The 23,890-nt window shown below is 37.0% G+C and overlaps 1 protein-coding gene across 1 annotated transcript; it reads left to right on the top strand.

The window, feature by feature from the left end:
• Window positions 1–9,488: 9,488 nt before the first annotated feature.
• Window positions 9,489–23,669, top strand: edn3b (endothelin 3b). The gene is made up of 4 exons (XM_073823711.1): window positions 9,489–9,699; window positions 10,528–10,735; window positions 19,287–19,426; window positions 21,531–23,669. The coding sequence occupies exons 1-4, from the start codon at window positions 9,636–9,638 to the stop codon at window positions 21,557–21,559; spliced, it is 441 nt and encodes a 146-aa protein (XP_073679812.1). The 5' UTR covers window positions 9,489–9,635; the 3' UTR covers window positions 21,560–23,669.
• Window positions 23,670–23,890: the final 221 nt, after the last annotated feature.

Raw genomic sequence — 23,890 nt, 5'->3', positions numbered from 1 at the left:
ATTAGGAGCACCCAATTTGTTTTTAGTAATGCACGATGCACCGATCTTGATTACTCATGGCCGATTCTGATTGTCGATGTTTTACAAGCAAATGGGCTAATTCTGAAAGCCTTTAATATATTTATGTTACGCCTTAAGCAAGGGACAAGAATGAATGTAAACATGAGTACATGAACAAGCTGGTTAATTTCTCTATTAGAGCCATTTAAATTAGAGGCAGCCACTGCATTTTTAAACAATCTACAGTAGAAATTACAAAAAATAAACGACACAGTTCGTTCTTAGTGGTGTTGACAAATGCAGCCATAATCAAAGTAGGCTACTCTGTTAATATTCAAATTGCAAATAGAGACCGAATTTTTCAAGCATGATACAGAGCTATAGACAACATTATCATCTTATTATCTGCTCACATACTAATAACAGCCCATATATTTTATGTAGCCTAATTTGCGCGCATTGGGAAGTCACTCTCTAAACTTGAGGTATCAAAATTGCTTTTGAATGTGCGTGCGCGTTTTATTTTTGGTTTTAACAATCGCGCGAAACTCTCGACGGCGCTGAGCATGTTATAATACAAGAGATTACTTTAACAAAGCCATTTGAAAGTAGGAGGACACAAACGGGATTTTGAAAAGTGCGTCCTCAATGGAAATTACGCCCCTGCGTAAGTGGAACTCTGCCGCTGAGTTATCATTTGACGTGGATGTATGCTGCGTTGTACAGTATTGAGACGGAGGCGCCAGAATGTATCTGACAGAATGTACGCTGTAGCACGAAATGTAGAATATTTCTTCAATCACTTCCGCAGTTCTGCAGCAGATGCGACGTGAAATAATGGAATAGTCCAACAGTGTGGTGTTCGAGGGAGGCGCCAGTTTCCATAACATATATTCTATAGTATTCTGATGACTTTTCAGAGAATCTTTGACATTTGCCATATAGTAAAAAAAAAAAAAAATCACCTCGACCAAATTTTTTTGAGGGGGCCCCCTTGCAGCTCGGGGCCCAAGGCAACCGCCTACCTTTGCCTAATGGCAAAGTCCGCCCCTGCTGCCAACAGAAAACCATTCAAAAGAGGCGCCTCCAACTGCAAAAACGCGTTCGGTGTGATCGCGGCCTAAGACATGCGCTCAGTACTGCGCATGCGCACTGGCTCATTTAGCCGGAAAAATAAGCGGTTTTTTAAACGCTATTGGAGCACAAGGAACCATATTTATGAGGCAGTTCTTGTTGGATTTCTTTGGAGATTTAAAATATGAAATTTAATCGTAAGCTTGGTGAACAGTTTTGGAGAATTTGATGTTTCCCCATTCAAACAGAGCTGCACTTGCCTGCCTGAGAGGCGTTTCAAAGATGGCCGCCGAGTGACATGACTTGCCTTAAAAGGACTTTGGCTTTTAGTTTCGCTTTTACCCTAATTCGTTTTGGCTTGTTTAGCAACTTATATTTTTCATTCTTGTTTTGTTCTGAAAACCATTTAAAGTAGCCTATAGGCTATTTATTGTGTTTAATGTTTGTACATGCTTTATTTAGCGTTGTTATTTATGAATGTAATAATGCGGTTTGTGCTAAGCCGTGTTTAAACTACAACGTAACATTAATAGACATACCGGTAGGCCTACCTAAATATGTTTTTATAATTTTATGCTAGCTATCCTAAACTTAATGTATAATGAGCAGCTATAAACGTATATTTTGGCATTTTATAATCTGTGGATATTTTGATGAAAGTAACTCAAAAGTAACTAAAAAGTAGTGTAACGCATTACAATTTAAAGACAGTAATATTGTAATGTAACTAATTACTTTTAAAAGACAGTAACTAGTAATATAAAATGTATTACATTTTGGAAGTAACTTGCACAACACTGGTTATATAATATAATATTCATTATACATTTGATCTGAATTAATGCACGGTCAGTCTGTGGGTATTTCTAAATTGCAATTGCTTTGCAATAATTGCAAAATGATATGAAAAACTCCTTATTTCCCACTATCCACAAAAATGAGAGATGCTTGTGAGTGAATTGTTTCTGTTCTTTTTTTCTCATATAATTGGTGTGGAATTCCTCTTTCTCCATTGCAGCTAACCAGGGTGCTGGATGGGAAAACTTTCTGATGTTTGTGGGTTTGATTTAGGTTTAGGGACAGGCATGTTTCATGCCCAAATACAACTTCTGCCAAGACCCTTATGAAATTCAGATAAGTAAGTGTGTCATTTTGCATTAAAATAATAGCACGTCTGTCTAATAGGGTATTTTATCAGCCATGAATAGAACATTAGATATAACGCAGAATAAAAACTAAATGTTGTGTAACTCTGGGTACATTGTGAACTAAATTTCACAGAAGTGTTTTACATTTTAATAATGTGACCTAAAGTTTAGGTGATAAATTACACAGCCAGACCCTGAAGAGATTTATAAAGGTCTTGAAAATTCTCTGAGGGATACTGGCCATCAAACTTTACACTGAGGAGGAAATTGAGGTCAGCAGGACACTGAGGTGGGCAGTCTAAATGTTTATTTGCTTTGAAGTGACTCTATAGTACTTTGTGGGTTAAAGGAAAAGGGTTTTCACTCTTTAGCATCCTGCAGAGAAGCTTCCAATTTAGTTTAGTGTAAGACCTTGAAATGTAATGTAATAAATGTGTTAATATTTATAAATTCTTGAAAATGTTCTTAAAAGAAAACACTTAAAGAATTGTAAAATAATTCACCAAAAAATTACATTTGCTCACTCTCAGGCTATCCAAGATGTATATGAGAAATTAAGCATTACATCACTTGCTCACTAATGGATTCTCTGCAGTGAATGGGTGACCTCAGGATGAGAGTCCAAACTGCTGATAAAAACAACCACTGGCAAAAGCAATATTATAGATAGAGGACAAGAGGACAAAACCCACATACGTGCCACATTTTTTTAATAGACAGAGCTCATGACCAGTTAAGGACCAGCTAAAACCAGCTGCCATTCAAAACATACTAGCTGGTCCTAAGCAACCAGCCCCTGCTCAGGACCAACTCATAACAGCCTTATAACCAGATCAGGACCATCTTACACCAGCTCATGACCAACTAAGGACCATCTTATTATAGACAGAGGACTCACATTTTAGCCGAAAGCAAGGGTTTGAAGTTTAAAATGTCCCTGTTAAAAAAACTGCATATTATGCTGGTTAAGTATGTTTTGAAGCATGGCAACTGGTTTAAGATGGTTCTGAGCTGGTTTTAAGCTGGTCCTAAGATGGTCCTAAGCAACTAGTTCCTGTTCAGGACCAGCTTATAACCCACTGCCATGCTTTAAAATATACTAGATGAAAATATACTAAGTAAATAGCTCCCGCTCAAGACCAGCTCATGACCAACTTATAACCAGATCATGACCAGCTTAAACCAGCTCATGACCAACTAAGGAGCAGTTTAAACCAGCTAAAACCAGCTGCAATTCTTCAAAACATTCTAGATGGTCCTAAGCAACTAGCTCCTGCTCAGGACCAACTCATAACCAGCTTATAACCTGCTCAGGACCTTCTTAAACCAGATCATGACCAACTAAGGACCAGCTTAAACCAGCTAAAACCAGCTGCCATGCTTCAAAACATACTAGATAGTCCTACGCAACTAGCTCCTGCTCAGGACCAACTCATAACCAGCTTATAACCTGCTCAGGACCTTCTTAAACCAGCTCATGACCAACTAAGGACCAGCTTAAACCAGCTAAAACCAGCTGCCATGCTTCAAAACATACTAGATCGTCCTACGCAACTAGCTCCTGCTCAGGACCAACTCATAACCAGCTTATAACCTGCTCAGGACCATCTTAAACCAGCTCATGACCAACTGAGGACCAGCTTAAACCAGCTAAAACCAGCTGCAATGCTTCAAAACATTCTAGATGGTCCTAAGCAACCAGCTCCTGCTCAGGACCAACTCATAACCAGCTTATAACCTGCTCAGGACCATCTTAAACCAGCTCATGACCAACTAAGGAGCAGCTTTAACCAGCTAAAACCAGCTGCAATGCTTCAAAACATTCTAGATGGTCCTAAGCAACGAGCTCCTGCTCAGGACCAACTCATAACCAGCTTATAACCTGCTCAGGACCTTCTTAAACCAGCTCATGACCAACTAAGGACCAGCTTTAACCAGCTTAAACCAGCTGCCATGCTTCAAAACATTCTAGATAGTACTATGCAACTAGCTTCTGCTCAGGACCAACTCATAACCAGCTTATAACCTGCTCAGGACCATCTTAAACCAGCTCATGACCAACTGCGGACCAGCTTAAACCAGCTAAAACCAGCTGCAATGCTTCAAAACATTCTAGATGGTCCTAAGCAACTAGCTCCTGCTCAGGACCAACTCATAACCAGCTTATAACCTGCTCAGGACCATCTTAAACCAGCTCATGACCAACTAAGGACCAGCTTAAACCAGCTAAAACCAGCTGCCATGTTTCAAAACATACTAGATAGTCCTACGCAACTAGCTCCTGCTCAGGACCAACTCATAACCAGCTTATAACCTGCTCAGGACCATCTTAAACCAGCTCATGACCAACTAAACCAACTGAGGACCAGCTTAAACCAGCTAAAACAGCTGCCATGCTTCAAAACATACTAGATAGTACTATGCAACTAGCTCCTGCTCATGACCTACTCATAACCAGCTTATAACCTGCTCAGGACCATCTTAAACCAGCTCATGACCAACTAAGGACCAGCTTAAACCAGCTAAAACCAGCTGCCATGTTTCAAAACATACTAGATAGTCCTACGCAACTAGCTCCTGCTCAGGACCAACTCATAACCAGCTTATAACCTGCTCAGGACCATCTTAAACCAGCTCATGACCAACTAAACCAACTAAGGACCAGCTTAAACCAGCTAAAACAGCTGCCATGCTTCAAAACATACTAGATAGTACTATGCAACTAGCTCCTGCTCATGACCTACTCATAACCAGCTTATAACCTGCTCAGGACCATCTTAAACCAGCTCATGATCAACTGAGGACCAGCTTAAACCAGCTAAAACCAGCTGCAATGCTTCAAAACATTCTAGATGGTCCTAAGCAACTAGCTCCTGCTCAGGACCAACTCATAACCAGCTTATAACCTGCTCAGGACCATCTTAAACCAGCTCATGACCAACTAAGGACCAGCTTAAACCAGCTAAAACCAGCTGCCATGCTTCAAAACATACTAGATAGTCCTACACAACTAGCTCCTGCTCAGGACCAACTCATAACCAGCTTATAACCTGCTCAGGACCATCTTAAACCAGCTCATGACCAACTAAACCAACTAAGGACCAGCTTAAACCAGCTAAAACAGCTGCCATGCTTCAAAACATACTAGATAGTACTATGCAACTAGCTCCTGCTCATGACCTACTCATAACCAGCTTATAACCTGCTCAGGACCATCTTAAACCAGCTCATGATCAACTGAGGACCAGCTTAAACCAGCTAAAACCAGCTGCAATGCTTCAAAACATTCTAGATGGTCCTAAGCAACTAGCTCCTGCTCATGACAAACTCATAACCACCTTATAACCTGCTCAGGACCATCTTAAACCAGCTCATGACCAACTAAGGAGCAGCTTTAACCAGCTAAAACCAGCTGCAATGCTTCAAAACATTCTAGATGGTCCTAAGCAACTAGCTCCTGCTCAGTACCAACTCATAACCAGCTTATAACCTGCTCAGGACCATCCTAAACCAGCTCATGATCAACTAAGGACCCACTTAAACCAGCTGCCATGCTTCAAAACATACTAGATGGCCCTAAGCAACTAGCTCCTGCTCAGGACCAACTCGTATCCATCTTATAACCAGCTCAGGACCAGCTTAAACCAGCTACCATGCTTCAAAACATACTAGATGGTCCTAAACAACTAGCTCCTGCTCAGGACCAACTCATAACCAGTTTATAACCAGATCAGGACTGGCTTAAACCAGCTCATGACCAACTAAGGACCAGCTTAAACCAGCTACCATGCTTCAAAACATACTAGATGGTCCTAAACAACTAGCCCCTGCTCAGGACCAACTCATAACTAGTTTATAACCAGATCAGGACTGGCTTAAACCAGCTCATGACCAACTAAGGACCCGCTTAAACCAGCTGCCATGCTTCAAAACATACTAGATGGTCCTAAACAACTAGCTCCTGCTCAGGACCAACTCATAACCAGTTTATAACCAGATCAGGACTGACTTAAACCAGCTCATGACCAACTAAGGACCAGCTTAAACCAGCTACCATGCTTCAAAACATACTAGATAGTCCTACGCAACTAGATCCTGCTCAGGACCAACTCATAACCAGCTTATAACCTGCTCAGGACCATCTTAAACCAGCTCATGACCAACTAAGGACCAGCTTAAACCAGCTAAAACCAGCTGCCATGCTTCAAAACATACTAGATAGTCCTACACAACTAGCTCCTGCTCAGGACCAACTCATAACCAGTTTATAACCTGCTCAGGACCATCTTAAACCAGCTCATGACCAACTAAACCAACTAAGGACCAGCTTAAAACAGCTAAAACAGCTGCCATGCTTCAAAACATACTAGACAGTACTATGCAACTAGCTCCTGCTCAGGACCTACTCATAACCAGCTTATAACCTGCTCAGGACCATCTTAAACCAGCTCATGATCAACTGAGGACCAGCTTAAACCAGCTAAAACCAGCTGCAATGCTTCAAAACATTCTAGATGGTATTAAGCAACCAGCTCCTGCTCATGACAAACTCATAACCACCTTATAACCTGCTCAGGACCATCTTAAACCAGCTCATGGCAAACTAAGGAGCAGCTTTAACCAGCTAAAACCAGTTGCAATGCTTCAAAACATTCTAGATGGTCCTAAGTAACTAGCTCCTGCTCAGGACCAACTCATAACCAGCTTATAACCTGCTCAGAACCATCCTAAACCAGCTCATGATCAACTAAGGACCCGCTTAAACCAGCTGCCATGCTTTAAAACATACTAGATGGTCCTAAGCAACTAGCTCCTGCTCAGGACCAACTCATATCCATCTTATAACCAGCTCAGGACCAGTTTAAACCAGCTACCATGCTTCAAAACATACTAGATGGTCCTAAACAACTAGCTCCTGCTCAGGACCAACTCATAACCAGTTTATAACCAGATCAGGACTGGCTTAAACCAGCTCATGACCAACTAAGGACCAGCTTAAACCAGCTACCATGCTTCAAAACATACTAGATGGTCCTAAACAACTAGCTCCTGCTCAGGACCAACTCATAACCAGTTTATAACCAGATCAGGACTGGCTTAAACCAGCTCATGACCAACTAAGGACCAGCTTAAACCAGCTACCATGCTTCAAAACATACTAGATGGTGCTAAACAACTAGCTCCTGCTCAGATGAAACCAGCTGCAATGCTTCAAAACATTCTAGATGGTATTAAGCAACCAGCTCCTGCTCATGACAAACTCATAACCACCTTATAACCTGCTCAGGACCATCTTAAACCAGCTCATGACCAACTAAGGAGCAGCTTTAACCAGCTAAAACCAGCTGCAATGCTTCAAAACATTCTAGATGGTCCTAAGCAACTAGCTCCTGCTCAGGACCAACTCATAACCAGCTTATAACCTGCTCAGGACCATCCTAAACCAGCTCGTGATCAACTAAGGACCCGCTTAAACCAGCTGCCATGCTTCAAAACATACTAGATGGTCCTAAGCAACTAGCTCCTGCTCAGGACCAACTCATATCCATCTTATAACCAGCTCAGGACCAGCATAAACCAGCTACCATGCTTCAAAACATACTAGATGGTCCTAAACAACTAGCTCCTGCTCAGGACCAGCTCATAACCAGATCCGGACCGATTTAAACTAGCTCATGACCAACTAAGAACCAGCTAAAACCATCTGCTATGCTTCAAAACATACTAAATGGTCCTAAGCAACTAGCTCCTACTCAGGACCAGCTCATAACCAGATCAGGACCGATTTAAACCAGTTTATGACCAACTAAGGGCCAGCTAAAACCAGCTACCGTGTTTCAAAACATACTAGATGGTCCTAAACAACTAGCTCCTGCTCAGGACCAACTCATAACCAGTTTATAACCAGATCAGGACTGGTTTAAACCACCTCATGACCAACTAAGGACCTGCTTAAACCAGTTGCATGCTTCAAAACATGGTCCTAAGCAACTAGCTCCTGCTCAGGGCCAACTCATAACTATCTTATAACAAGCTCAGGGCCATCTTAAACCAGCTGCCATGCTTCAAAACATACTTAACCATATGCTGTTTTTTTCAACATCGTTCTTACAAACATCAGCTTACAAACAACTTTTCGCTCTAAAAGATGTTAATTGATTGAATGAAGTGGTGTGGATTATTGTGATGCTTTTATCGGCTGTTTGGACTCTCATTCTGACAGCACCCATTCACTGCAAAAGATCCACTATTATCTCTAGCTAATATCTCCAATATCCAAATCTATTTTGATGAGGAAACAAAACAAACTCATCAACATCTGGCAAATGCTAAATATTTCCAAATCTGTTTTGATGAAGAAACAAACTCATCTACATCTTGGATGGCAAGATAATTTTCATTTTGGGGTTAACTAAAAACGTTTAATAATGTTGACTAATTACAATGGAACTGATTTTATTAAGTTAAACATATGATTTCATGTCAATGGGTCAATCAAAATATATTATATACCAACAAAACAACATTTTATTGATTCAACAACAAAACAAAATTTAATTGGTTTAAAACATTAAACAATATGTTTTTGTTCTTACTATATCAAAATAATAAAAGCAATTAGATTAAAAAAAGAAAAGTGGATTATTGGAGTTCCTTCTTTACTACCTTATTAAATGCCTTATAATGACACATAACATTGCCAAAAAGAAAAAGTCACTGTGCACACAAGATCGGTGCAATTTAAAAGTGAGGGTTGTTAAAAGCCACAATGTACTACTATTTTTCAGTTTTGTAAACCTGAGGTAGACCAGAAACAATGCTTGGATTTCAAAAGAGGCCAACCTTAATGTTTTCCAGCTATGGAGGTAACATAATAAATAATGGACTAGGTATAGGCCAACGTGAGCGAATTCCTCAAAGATGAAGAAGATTAGTTGCTAAAATTCCTGCAGTGGAAAGAGACTGTTTTAGGATATCGATATACAATAAGATCAAACTATAAAGGGACGTACCTAAATTCCTAAGTGCGATTTTTTTTAAATATCATGCTGATATGACCAGTCATGTTTCACAGCATTAGTTATTCCTCTGAAACTACGCTCGTGTGTGTGTGTGTGTGTGTGTGTGTGTGTGTGTGTGTGTGTGTGTGTGTGTGTGTGTGTGTGTGAGAGCGCGGTCACCAGTGGGTGGTGTCAACACGCGCTATAAATATACATTTTGTCTGGCAGTTAAAAAAAATCTCATTTTCCTTTTCACCACAGCTTTTTCAGAGGTGAAGAAGATGATACTCAGAATTGGTTTGTGGACTAAAGTGGAATTGTTTTGGAAGTCATTTTTCATTTAGAAACTCAGATACCGTGACAATTTTTCCACATAAATATTGGTCGCGCGTTTAAACAGGACGCTGGCAAAATGGCAAAACTGTTTCTTGATGCTCTTTTGTTAATTGCGAGTTTGCTAAACATTTTCACCGTGGGTAAGTGCTCCAACTATACTGAACCACTGTTTTCTTGCGAGCTTTACATGAGTAGAGTGGGTTTATAGTTTATAGGAGTTCTTATGACTTTCGTTAATAACTACTGCGATGTGGCTACCTTGTGTAAATCTCTGTAAAGAACATAAGATCACACATAAATGATGTTTCAATTTTTATTTAATTTAAGCTTATTTCGTTTTGCATTCATTGTGTGCCCAGAAATTAAACACATTTCTAAGTTACACATTTTAAGGTGTCCTTGTTACAGTGTAATCATTTAAACTAAAAATGATCAGTAGTATTTTTATTACCTAACATTAACAATGATTAAACTAATAAATAGTGTGAAATGTATTGCTCATTATTAATTAATGGAACCTTATTGTTAAGCATTATTGTAAATCATAATAATGAGCATGATTATTAAGTACAACCATGCACAGTATAACTGTCACTATGAAAATTATTTATTATATTAATAGTAAAATCAGTTAAAATAATAATAATTATAATAATTAATAGCAATAATAGTTCTAATAATAATAATAATTAAATAACTCTGGACCACATAATTATAGGAAATGTACAAAATATTTTCATGGAACATGATCTTTACTTAATATCCTAATGATTTTTGGCATAAAAGAAAAATTTATAATTTTGACCAATACAATCTATTTTTGGCTATTGCTACAAATATACCTGTGCTACTTAAGACTGGTTTTGTGGTCCAGGATCACATTGCACTTTGCAATTCCAATGTAAATTAAGTGTGCTTTGACATTAGCTATGCTCTGTAATAATGATGGATTATTGTTCTAATTAAAGGTGCATCATTATCCAGGACAGAAGACCTGCATTCATCTCCAGTCTTCTCCGATGATCCAAACAGTGTTTTACATCAGCAGACAGAAGCAGAGCTCATTTCAGCATCACACACCCGCACAAGATCCAAGCGCTGCACTTGCTACTCCTTTAAGGACAGGGAATGTGTTTATTACTGTCACTTGGGCATCATCTGGATCAACACCCCACAGTGAGTACATTCATTATCATTCCCAAGATCCTTTGCAAATGATGATTGATTTGTCTACTGATGTGACACTAATAAGTGACGAGTATTTCACCAAATCTAATATATTAATTAATACTTCAATGTTTTAGTTTATGATTTTTCTATTTTGTTTTGCTTATGTTGCATTTTAGCAACACAATAGGTTACAATATACTTAAAAATAATAAATAACAATAACAGTTTTCACAATTTTAATTTATTTACCAACTGACAAACCTGTTGTGGTAAAAGGTAGAACATTCTGCAGAAACACACTGTAGATTCACTCCTCTGAATGTGGTATTTGTTGGTTTGTTCTCATAAGGGGTTAACTAAATGAACCCTTGGGAAGTAATACATTGCATGCACAAGATCAGGGCAAGGATTCTCAGTCATGCTGAAGAATCTGTTTTGCAAGTTTTTTGTTCAGGCAGGTTTGCTGTAGCTTGATGAATGTTCAACCCAGTGACCTTTATATTCAGGACAGAAGCTCTGAGAGGTACTTAAAAGTAATTGGATCAGGTTGTTCTGTCTATTTTTCTATTTCATTTTATTGGACCAATATTAGAAGAGTCATAGAACATTGTGTAGTTGTAATTCCGCTTGGATTACTGTGGGAAATAAGGACAAAAATAAATACAGTACAGCCCGTAAAATTATGCATTTCATTATTAGGTTGCTAAATCATAGGTTTTACTTTAAAAAACATTTTAGCCACATTTTAAATTATTCATATTTATTCATATTTTTTATTTGATTTGATTTTAAGTCTATTGCCACATCAGCTTTATAGGCTATTTCGTGGCAAACAAAGATTATACAGTAAAAAAAAATAAGCAATAAAGCAGTACACTAAACAACAATTATAAAGCAATTACAAAACAAAGTGTATATAAAATTTATTTTCAAAAGAAATTGTAAAAAAAATAATCTGTGTCCATCTAATAAAACAAGTCCTGCACTGCAAAAAATGCTTTTCTTACTTAGATTTTTTTGTCTTGTTTTCAGCCAAAATATCTAAAAATTCTTAAATCAAGAAGGATTTTCTTCTTTTCATAAAAAAGAAAAAAAATCAGAATTAACTGCGTTTTGCTGGAAACAAGCAAAATAATCTTCCAAGAGGGTAAGCAAAATAATCTTGTTTTCTGTTTAAAATAAGATTTTTTTGCTTACCCCATTGGCCGATTATTTTGCTCGTTCTAAGCAAAAACTAATTTTGACTTGTTTTTTATGAAAGTAAGTAAGAAAAACATTTTTGCAGTGTTATAAAAATTAATAATATTTGTTACATATTAGTATATTATATTAAATTAAATTTATATTATTATTTGAATTTTAATTATTGTAATATATATATATATATATATATATATATATATATATATATATATATATATAATCATTCTGAACAATTCTTCTACAGCATTTAATAATCTTAGTTAATGTTAATTTCAGCATTTACTAATCCATTTTTAAAATCATACATTGTTTGTTAACATTAATTAATGCACTGTGAACTAACATGAACAAACAATAAATGACTATATTTTTTATTAACAAAGATTAATAAATAGTGTAATGTATTGTTCATTGTTTGTTCATGTTAGTTAATGTTAACAGAAAAGTGTAAAGTGTTCTCTTAATTTCTTTAAAAAAAAATCTTAAAATGCTGTTCTTTTTAACTTCTTGAATTCCTACATTCTACTGTTTTCAACATTGATAATAATAATAATAATAATAATAAATGTTTGATGTAATGATTTCTGAAGGATCATGTGACATTGAAGGCTGGAATAAATTACATTTTAAAATATATTAGGAAAATATTTTACAATATTACTGTTTTTGCTGTATTTTAGGTCAAATAAGTGGGTCGAATAACATTCTCCGATCTAAAACTTTTCAAACTTAGGAAACGTATATGATATTTTACAATTCAACCATGACTTAATAAATGTTAGTATTTTGATGGATGCGTAGTTAAACCTGAGCAGACCGGAGGAGTGTCATTGATTTAATGGTGTCTGCTCTTTATATTGCACATAGAGGACCAACTTACGTTTCTGCAATACTTACCATAATCATATTTTGATGTGACTGTGTTTCCATGGTGATGGTTACTGTCCATGGTGCTGATGCAATAGAAGCAACGGATTCTCAAAAATTAGAGTTTGAATAAGATCACATCTTGACAGCCAGCACAAACAGTATATATATCATTTAAAATAAACCCAGTTTAGTGACCATTTGGCTCACAAGAATACCTAAAAGTATTAAAATGAGGTCATCCCCAAAGCAAATCAACAACTTTCCATACACAGCAAACACATGATTAAAATATATTTTTAAATATAGATATATTGAGTAGTACAAATATCACAACGTGCAGGCATGAATGAGCTATCGCTATTTAGCTGAATACATGAGAGATCGCCACAGGACTTTTAGTAGAGTGATTCAGATTGACGCTGAGCTATTTAAACAATGACTTACAATGTGTTGCGGCACATCACTCATCATTGATATTGACAGGCGATCCTTCAGGAATTCAGCTCGGACTTCTGGCTCCGCACTAAAACCAAATGGTCAACATGAGAGCAAACACTTATGATGTGAGATGAGAGGCATGCGTTAAGAAAGAGAGTACTGAAGAGAGTGGCTGGAGATCAGAGAGAAGCTCATATAAAGTGCATGGACGCTTTCCCAGATGAGACTGCAGAAAGATTTTTGGCTCTTGTTCTAACCCATCACTAGAGGCAGTCTCTTGTGGTTTATCTCCAACTCAGCGTCAATGCAATTCCAGCTTTGTTTTAAATATAACAGGTTTCTTTTGTTAACTTCAGAGGGATTTTTTCACCTGTATATTTTGAGAAGTGTCTCACTGTTTTGTTTTGGGGTTTTAGTACTGTTAGTTTAATGCATTAACTTAATTAATTAGTTAAGAAAAAATAACGTAGTTAAAATATTATAAGGCAGTTGACGCACTGGCCCGCCCCAAAATCTGTAAGTCATCTTATATTTCATATAGTTTACTGTTGACAAGTATAATGCAGGGCAACAAATCCACAAGAGCAGTTACAGTCAAGCCCGAAATTATTCATACCCCTGGCAAATTTTGACTTAAAGTTACTTTTATTCAACCAGCAAGTTTTTTTTTAGAGAAATGACACAGACATCTCCCAGAATATAATAACACGATGTACAAGAGACATCATTGTGGAAAAAAATATTACTCATCTTTTATTTACATTTGAACAAAAAGTGGCATGTCCAAAATTATTCATACTTTAGCTCCCTTCACAGATTCTCGATTGGATTTAAATCGGGACTCTGGCTGGGCCACTGCAAAATGTTAATGTTTTTGTCTGCTAACCATTTTTTCACCACTTTTGCTGTGTGTTTTGACTTGTGAGCAGCCACAATGCGCAGCCGCAGGTCCTCAGTGAGCTCCTTTGTCTTAGCCATGACTGTCCACAATCCAACAGCAGAGAGCTTCTGTTTTTCACCTGTTGAGTTGATTAAAACAGCTGTTCCCAATGAATCAGGGTAATTAGGATGCTTTAGAACAGCTTGGACTATTTGGAATGGTGTAGAACTTTGGATTTTCCCATAGACTCTGACAGTTTGCAAAGTGTATGAATAATTTTGGACATGCCACTTTTTGTTCAAAATTTTTGTTCAAATTTTGTTCAAATCTGAGAAATATTTTTTTCCCACAATGATGCCTCTCGTACATCGTCTTACTATCTTTTGGGAGAATCCTGTGTCATTTCCGGTCAAAAAAAAAAACTTGGTGGTTGAATAAAAGTAAATTTAAGTCAGAATTAGCCATGGGTATGAATAATTTTGGGCTTGACTGTATGCCCTTAGAATTCAAAATATTTTCATATATCTTGAATATCTTCTCATAGTCTCATATTTATAAATATCAAATATCACACGATAGCACACTGGCAGCAAGAGCAATATGACACGAGTGTTGATTTTGTCCCGATTAGTCACAAGCGTAAATGTGATTTTATACAACAGTTCAGTAAATAGGAAGTTGGTGTTGTGTTAAATTTTAAACACAATATTATGTGTTTTGCTTAATTTTGCAGAGAACATACCTTTGAATTGTTGCGCATCTCCGAGAAACTCAGCGGTGTTTAGTTTCTGAATGAATCCAAGCCCAATCATAAAGAGAATGATGCTGCCTTTTAACGAATGGAATGAATGACTCATAAAGACATTTACCACCACCTGCTGGCAGATTTAGTTTCTTATTTAGAGTATAATTTCATTAAAAATAATATTAATAAAAATAAAAACATAAAGGGATAGTTAACCCAAAATGTTAAATTGTGACATTGTTTACTCAACCTCTAGTTGTTTCAAACCTTTCTTTTGTGGAACATAAAAGAAGGTGTTTTGAAGACTGGTAACAAAGCTATTTTGGTTACCAATGACTTTCATTGTATGAACAAAAAATACTGAGATGTTTCTCAAATTATCTTCTTTTATGTTACATATGATTTACATTAAGTCAATGCAGCCCAAATTTTATGCTGAATCAAATAGAATATTTATTTCTAAAGCTACTATTTGCAATGTCTACTTGCTACTTTCTCATTTAACACAATAGTAGCTTTTGTGGGTATTTTCACAGCCAAATTTAGTTTGCGATTAATTCGATGAATTAATCGAAACATCATGTAATTAATTAAATTAAAAAATTTAATTCACTGACAGCCCTAGTTTTTATTAATAGGAAAGAAAGTCATACAGGTTTGAAACGACAGAGTAAGTAAGACAGGTCTTTTAGCTTTTCTACCTTTTAAGTTTCTTTTAGTGCTTGGATAATAATAAAAACATAACAGGGATTAAAGGGATGTTTCACTTGTACGACTTTCTTTATTCTGTGGAACATAAACGGTATTTTGTTTTGTTGTTTTGTTCACACAATAGAAAGAAAGTCATACAGGTTTGAAATGACATAGAGTGAGTAAATAATGACAGAATTTAAAAAATAGTGGCTGAACAATAATTAAACATAACAGATATAAAGGGATTTTTCACCTGTATGACTTTCTTTCTTCTGTGGAACATAAAAGAAAACATTTTGAGAAATGTCTGACTGTTTTTTCTTTTTGTTTTGTTCATACAATGGAAAGAAAGTCATGCCAGTTTGAATTGACAAAGTGAGTAAATGATGACAGAATTTACATTTTTGTGAGCTATATAAAGTACACTAGCATTTAAAGATTTTGGTTTAAAAGCTTTTTTTTTTCAAAAGTGACAGCAAAGTCATTTACTATATAATTTTACAAAATATTTCTATAGAAATATAAAGCAGCACAACTGTTTACAGCATAATAATAATAACTATTATTACATTTTATAATCAGAAATGTTTCTTGAGCATCAAATCAGCATAGTAGAATGATTTCTGAAGGATCATGTGACACTGAAGACTGGAGTAATGATGCTGAAAATTTAGTTCGATCACAGGAATAAATTAAATTTTAAAATATATTCAAATAGAATAAACTTATTTTAAATTGTAAAAACATTTCACTTTTTTTGATCAAATAAATGTTGAGCATAAGAGACTTGAAAAATCTCACCAAACTGTTGAACAGTATGTTCTCTTCAAACTGGTTTGGTCAAAGCACCATTTGTGTTTTCTGTTTGAAGTCCATTGAAATATTTGTGCAATTAGTCATAACAGATTGTTAGATCTGACTGGACAGTGTTCATCTGTTTCGTATGCCAGGGTGCGTTCAGCCCAACATGTGCTGTATGCAGTGTGATTTAAATTTTAATAATCTGTTTGGCATGATTGTAAAACTCTGGCTTATCTCTTATGTCTTCGTTCTCTGCTTATACACCATCAAAACTACATTTCACCATGATTTACCAGCCCACCTGTTGTCTCAAAAACAATGCCAACCAAACGAGACGGTTCTGAATATTTTTGCACAAGAGAAAAGGGCACAACGGCTTAATATATTATTCATAGGCAAACTAAAGTTGTCATGACAGCACAATGTTTTTATTAAACAATAAAATGTTCTTTTTAAGATGAAAGGCAAGTACAGCGCATTCCAAGTGCAACATACTGAACAGAAAGGACACATTCACACTGGAATGTATCAGGAACGACAACCACATTTTAAATGCGGTAATGAATGCTGTAAATCATTCCAGAGTCGGTCTTGAATTTGTAGTGGTTGGCATAGGGATTTCCAAAGCAAAGTTTTGACCTCTGAGTAAACAAGAAACAGATGGTAACATGTTTAACCCATTTATTAGCGACATTTGACCTATTATTATTCTTTCATTTTGTCATTTCAAAACCAAATTCGCAAAGTAACATTTCAATTTAATTTCTCTTAAATTACAAATGGTTCTTAAAGGAATTCTGTCATCATTTACTCACCCTCATGTCGTTCCAAACCCTTAAGACTTTGGTTAATTTTGGAAACACAAATTGATTAGTTCACTTCCAGAATAAAAATGTTCTGATAATTTACTCACCCCTATGTCATCCAAGATGTTAATGTCTTTCTTTCTATAGTCAAAAAGAAATTAAGTTTTTTGAGGAAAACATTCCAGGATTTTTTTCCATATACTGGACTTCAATAGGAGCCAATGGGTTGAAGGTCCAAATTGGAGTTTCAATGCAGCTTCAAAGGGCTCTCGATGATCCCCGCTGAGGAATAAGGGTCTTATCTAGCGAAACAACTTCTTAAGTTACAGATAATTAAAAAAAAAACAATTTACTTACTTCTTTGAGTGAGGCATGCTTAAAATATTTAAGTAGCCACAAAGGAACCAATGAGATGCAGCAGTGCACTAATATGTTTCTAATGTGCAAAATAACAAGAGAAGAAAAGTTTTTGAGGTGGGGCAATTCTTAATAGTTTTTTCACTCATTCCATCCATGACTGCAGTTATTTTTCACTAGTTACATTCACTCGTTTCCTGAATATTGAATATTCAATACACCTGAAATATTTGAGAGAACATCACATAAGCTGACTTCAAAAAGTCCTTTAATCCTTTTAATATTTGTGGTAATATGCTGGAGTCACAGCAAGTGAATCACAACAATGGTAACAATTACATTTTTTCATTCATTAAAATTTTTATTAATTGTAAGCATTTACAAAAACAACAGTAAAACAGAGTGCAAGAATAAACCTAAAGTAAAGGATTAAGTACCCCCTACAGCTCTTTTTTAGTTACTAGAACTCTTGTGTAAGTAAACTATACTGAGCATTTGTCAGTGCAACATACTATTCCTATTTGACTTTACTTAGTTTTTTTTAAGGCAATTGGTTTACATGCTTTTTTTAAGTAAGCCCAACTAATTAGCACAGTGTACAGTGTAGATAAGACCCTTATTCCTCAGCTGGGGTCGTCTAGTTTGAAGCTGCATTGAAACTGCAACTTGGATTTTGAACCCTCTGATCACCGTTGAAGTCCACAATATGGAGAAAAATTAATTTCTTTTGATGAACTTCTTTTGATGAAACTGCTGAATATGGATATGGCTTTGTTCGTATAGATTTGTTTTGCAGCCTTTATAACCTGTTTGGATCTTCTAAGACAGGGGTACCCTAACTCAGTCCTAGAGGGCTACGGTCCTGCAGAGTTTAGTTCCAACCCCAATTAAACACACCTGAACCAGCTAATCAAGCTCTTACTAGGCATACTGCAAACTTCCTGGCTGGTGTGTTGATGCAAGTTGCAGCTACACTCTACAGGACACCGGCCTTCCAGGACTGAGTTTGGGCAACCCTGTTCTAAATTTTAGGTACCTTAACTTTCAATAGAGGGACAGAAACCTCTCACGTTTCATTATAAATATCTTAATCTGTGTTTCCAAGATTAACCAAAGTCTTACAGGTTTAGACTAGTCTCGTGTAGCCAGACCTTCAGACTGACGGCTAAAGGAATCCATGGCAGCTTTCATTGGCCAAAGCCCGCCCATAAGGCCATTTGACTGACATGTCATACAACCAATCACAGTTCGCTTCGTTCAGCGTCACTTTTAGGGGTGTGGAAATGTCCCCAGAACAACACAATGGCGTGCAACAAGTCAGTCATTCAAATAACCAGCATTGAAAGTTAAAGAAGAAGAGGGAGAACAAGCAGTAAGTCAGTCATTTGTTCGCAAACGTTGCAAAAGTGTATAACAACAATGGCATCTGCATAAGCACCCCTTAGCAAAACACTGAGTAAATCAGTCTGCGCTTTGTTTCCCGGCGGACCGAAAATAAACGCGACACTCGCGTCTCCTGGAAATCCGATCAAATTCAACTAATCAGATGACGACTTCGACATTCCTGAAGTGTTTCCAGTTAAGTGTACCATATGCATCAGACGTCTGAGGCTGAGACTAGGTTTAGACACACAAGAGTGTGTAAATAATGACAGAATTCTCATTTTTGAGTGAACTATTCTTTTACGAAATTCCTGAATTCATTTCATATATTAAAAATCATAAAATGTCCAAAATAAGAGCTCATGTCTGTGCTGTCTGCAGGCGCACAGTTCCGTATGGCATGTCCAGTTACCGCAGCCCTCAGCGACTGAGACGCTCCAGTGGGAAAGAAGGAATGGTACTTCATCGCTGCGCATGTGCAGACTACAGTGATGCCCAGTGCTACAACTTCTGCAATGCAGGTACACAAAACTAATTCATAAGCAAAACAATCTGTATTTTTTAATTTCATTTAAAGAAGTTCACTTCCAGAATAAAAAAAATCCTGATTTCCTGAATTTACTCACCCTCATGTCATCCAAGATGTTCACGTCTTTCTTTCTTCAATCAAACAGAAAAAAAGGTTTTTGTGGAAAACATTCCAGGACTTTTCTCCATATAGCGGACTTGAATAGGGATCAGCAGGTTGAAGGTCCAAATTGCAGTTTCAGTGCAGCTTTAAAGGGACTCTGCACGATCCTAGCTGAGAAATAAGGGTCTTATCTAGTGAAACAATCAGTCATTTTCTACAAAAAAAAGGATATACTTTTTAACCACAAATGCTCATCTTGCACTAGCCCTGCGATGCACACAGACGTCTTCACTTCATCTGTGTGAAATACTTTTCCATCTACAAAGTTGTCCGACATCATTGTTTTACCTTTTTTTGCAATTTTGCATTTGACTTTCTTTGCACAATCACTCTGTTACCACTTCTGCATATGTCACACGTGTGTAATTACGTAATGCTTGAGGTTGAGCTTGTGCAAGACAAGCATTTGTGGTTAAAAAGTATACAATTGTTTTTTTTTTAGTAAATGACTGATCGTTTTGCTAGATAAGACCCTTATTCCTCGGCTGGGATCATGTAAAGCCCTATGAAGCTGCGCTGAATCTGCATTTTGCACCTTCAACCTGCTAATCCTCATTAAAGTCCACAATATAGAGAAAATCCTGGAGTGTTTTCCTCAAAAACCTTAATTTCTTCTCTTCTTCTTCTTCTCTAAAGAAAGAAAGACATGAACATCTTGGATAACATAGGGGTTAATAATTATCAGGAAATCAGAAATGTTTTATTCTGAAAGTGAACTTATCCTTTAATTGTATTTATTTGTTTTATTATCTACATAATTAAGAAAGAAACAACAAAGCTGAATGTAGCCTATAATCACTAATTTATGTAAATTGTAAGAACCCATATACAGTCAAGCCCAAAATTATTCATACCCCTAGCAAATTCTGATTTAAAGTTACTTTTATTCAAACAGTTTTTTTTTTTTTTTTTACCGGAAATGTCACAGGCCTCTCCCAAAATATAATAAGACGATGTACAAGAGGCATCATTGTGTAAAAAAAATATTTCTCAGCTTTAATTTACATTTGAACAAAAAGTGGCATGTCCAAAATTATTCATACCCTTTTGCAAACTGTCACAGTCTATGGGAAAATCCAAAGTTCTATACCATTCCGAATAGTCCAAGCTGTTCTAAAGCATCCTAATTACTCTGATTCATTGGGAACAGCTGTTTTAATCAACTCAAGAGGTGAAAAACAGGAGCTCTCTGCTGTTGGTTTGTGGACAGTCATGGCTAAGACAAAGGAGCTCACTGAGGACCTACGGCTGCGCATTGTGGCTGCTCACAAGTCAGGAAAGGGCACTGTGAAAAATCTCAGAGGACGTGGTCGGAAGCCAAAAGTGACACCTATGCTGGCCAGGAGGATAGTGAGAGAGGTAAAAAAGAATCCAAGGATCTCCACCAAGGCCATCCTGATGAATCTGGGCTCTGCTGGTGGCAACATTGAAAATCTGTGGAGGGAGCTAAAGATCAGGGTGATGGCAAGGGGACCCCTTCAACCTGAAAGAGTTGGAGCTCAGCTCTAAAGATAAATGGGCAAAAATACCAGTGGAGACATGCAAAAAGCTGGTCACTAATTATAGGAAGCGCTTGATTGCTGTAATAGCCAAAAAAGGCTTTTCTATTGATTATTGAGAAGGGTATGACAATTTTGGACACGCCACTTTTTGTTCAAATGTAAATAAAAGTGAGTAATATTTTTTTTCACAATGATGCCTCTTGTACATCATCTTATCTTAGTGTCATTTCCGGTCAAAAAAAAACTTGCTGGTTGAATAAAAGTAACTTTAAGTCAGAATTTGAATAATTTCGGGCTTGACTGTATATAATAGTGTATGTTTTTCTGTAAGTTGATAAAATCTCAAAAGAAAAAGAAAAACTGTAGCTTGTTCTGAATTGCTGATTCCATCATGTGAGATGATATATTATGCTTCTGTTTTGAATCACAAAGAACACAGAATGTGCCGGACAGAAGATTGATAGGACGTTCGCCTGGGTAAAAACACGTCACACCTCGAGCCACTAAGATGATCTGCTTCAAACTGGGCACCTAACTAGGTACAGGTTTTGGATTTTCACAGATTTGGAGCAAAACCTTCTCCACATTCCTCACCGTGTTATATTTCCTGGAACGCCCTTGACTCATCTGGTCCACGATAACAAGTGAATTCTTTAGAAAACTCTTTGCAGATTTCGGAAGCATACTGTATCTGCGTGGGACCCACGTCCTTGCTTCAAGGGTTACGTCCACTTGTTTCAGCTTGACTTTAGATCTAATACAAATACTCAGTGGGTGTCCTTGAATTCAGGAGTCTTGCAGCATTGGAAATAGACCTGTAAAATACACTCCGCATTATCTTCACTTTGTGGGCTGATTTTCAGAGAACACACAGAGGGATTACTGGGTGAAGATGGAGATGAAGTGGGTCTTGAATTTTTACGTGTACTGAGGCTCCTTCACTTTGGCTGATAGCAGAAAATTAAACGTTTAACAGTGTTATTGTGGATGAACTGTTAGCAACTCCACGTCTCCGGAGAGAAAGATTGCCAGATTAACCGCCGCAATTTTCAACCTCCTGAAATTATCCTCTACATTTTTGCTCACTCCAGCAAAATGTATCCCCTCTTCACAACAAGATATGACATTTTATATTCTTCAGATGGCTTTGAGTTAGAATGTTATTATTCATGCATGAAATAATGGGTCCACTGAGAGCAATATACTGAAAGCTGAATACTAAACTAAATGGTCTAATACTCTAATACTGTGTCAAATATATTAAACAATAACCTGAGAGTTTTTAGGTACCTGCAGGAGGTACCTAAATACTTTATTCACCAAAACATTTAGGAAAACTTGCATTACCCTGCAAAAAAAAAAAACAATAGAAACCGTCACAGAAATTTTAACAGAAGGTGACCAATTACCAGTAGAGACCAACAGGCACCATTACAGTTTTCATTAAAACCAGCACAATTCCCGTTACAACCAGTAAACCCATTAACTTCTGTGATGGTCTCTATTGTTTTTTTTAATAGGTTAAACATTTTTGGATGGCTTATTAGCTATAATAATTTGTTGTAGTTTCACTACTATTTCATTTTGACTGGTATTATTTGTATTTGTAAACGCTTTCAATTATTATATGGTCATTTACAACGATAAGCTTGATTTATCCTAACTTGTTAACAGTTCTGTATCATCCAAAGCTCATCCTTAATCACTGTTTCGCTTTTAAACTACCTTCAAGTTGCTTTAGTTAGGTTTCCTTTAAAAGGGTAATTCACCGCTGGCAAGATGGGGTTTTAATAAAGTTGGCTGCTTATGGCAGCACAAAAGCATTTTTTGTTCGTAATTTTCACTCCAGAAAACGGGCTGTGGCGAAAAAGGTAGGAAAACTACAACACCCATAATGCACTGGGCTCGATTAGACTATTCGTAAGCGGGAATACAAAAACGCGGACGTACGATTTGTAGTTTTTGACAAAAGAAAAAAACAGCATATGCTGGTTAGGTATGTTTTGGTGCTGGGATGCTGGTTTTAGCTGGTTAATGCTGGTCCTTTGCTGGTTAATGCTGGTCCTTAGCTGGTTAATGCTGGTCCTTTGCTGGTTAATGCTGGTCCTTTGCTGGTTAATGCTGGTCCTTTGCTGGTTTATGCTGGTCCTTTGCTTGTTTCTGCTAGTCATGTTGCTAGTCAAGGACCAGCATAAACCAGCAAATGACCAGCTAAAACCAGCATCCCAGCATCAAAACATACCTAACCAGCATATGCTGTTTTTTTCAGCAGGGAGCCCCGGTGCTTTTACAAGTCAACGCTCATAACACGTTTCCTGCTGACTTTTTCTGACAAATAAACGGGGATATCTGCAGGTAACACAAATATTAATACACACTGTTCATTTAGACTACTTAGGCATACACTACTAGCAATAACAAAATAAAACTGGTCAGCTATATTGGCGACTCAGAGAAGCTGTCATAAAAGACAATGGCTGTATCCGAAATCGCCCCCTATACCCTCAAATAGGGCACTATTTGAGGGGACAGCCATTTTAAGTGGTGTTCGAAACCATAGTGAATGTTCCCGAGTGCCAGGGGCGGATCTAGAAAATTATTCATGGGGTGGCAAGGGGGTGGCATGAAAATTATGAGGGGTGGCAACACTGAAGCAAGCATCCTTGCATGTTTTTTTGTGGATTCAAGGAACACTATTCTTATTCGGTGTATACACCAGGGTGCACATTTTTACATTGTCCTATAAAAATTAAATAAAAGCTGATGTGTGATTGACTTGAACCTGATATCTG

This window comes from Garra rufa, chromosome 18 (genome assembly GCF_049309525.1).
Source record: "Garra rufa chromosome 18, GarRuf1.0, whole genome shotgun sequence".
Lineage (NCBI taxonomy): Eukaryota > Metazoa > Chordata > Actinopteri > Cypriniformes > Cyprinidae > Garra > Garra rufa.
This window is presented reverse-complemented; position numbering and strand designations above follow the sequence as displayed.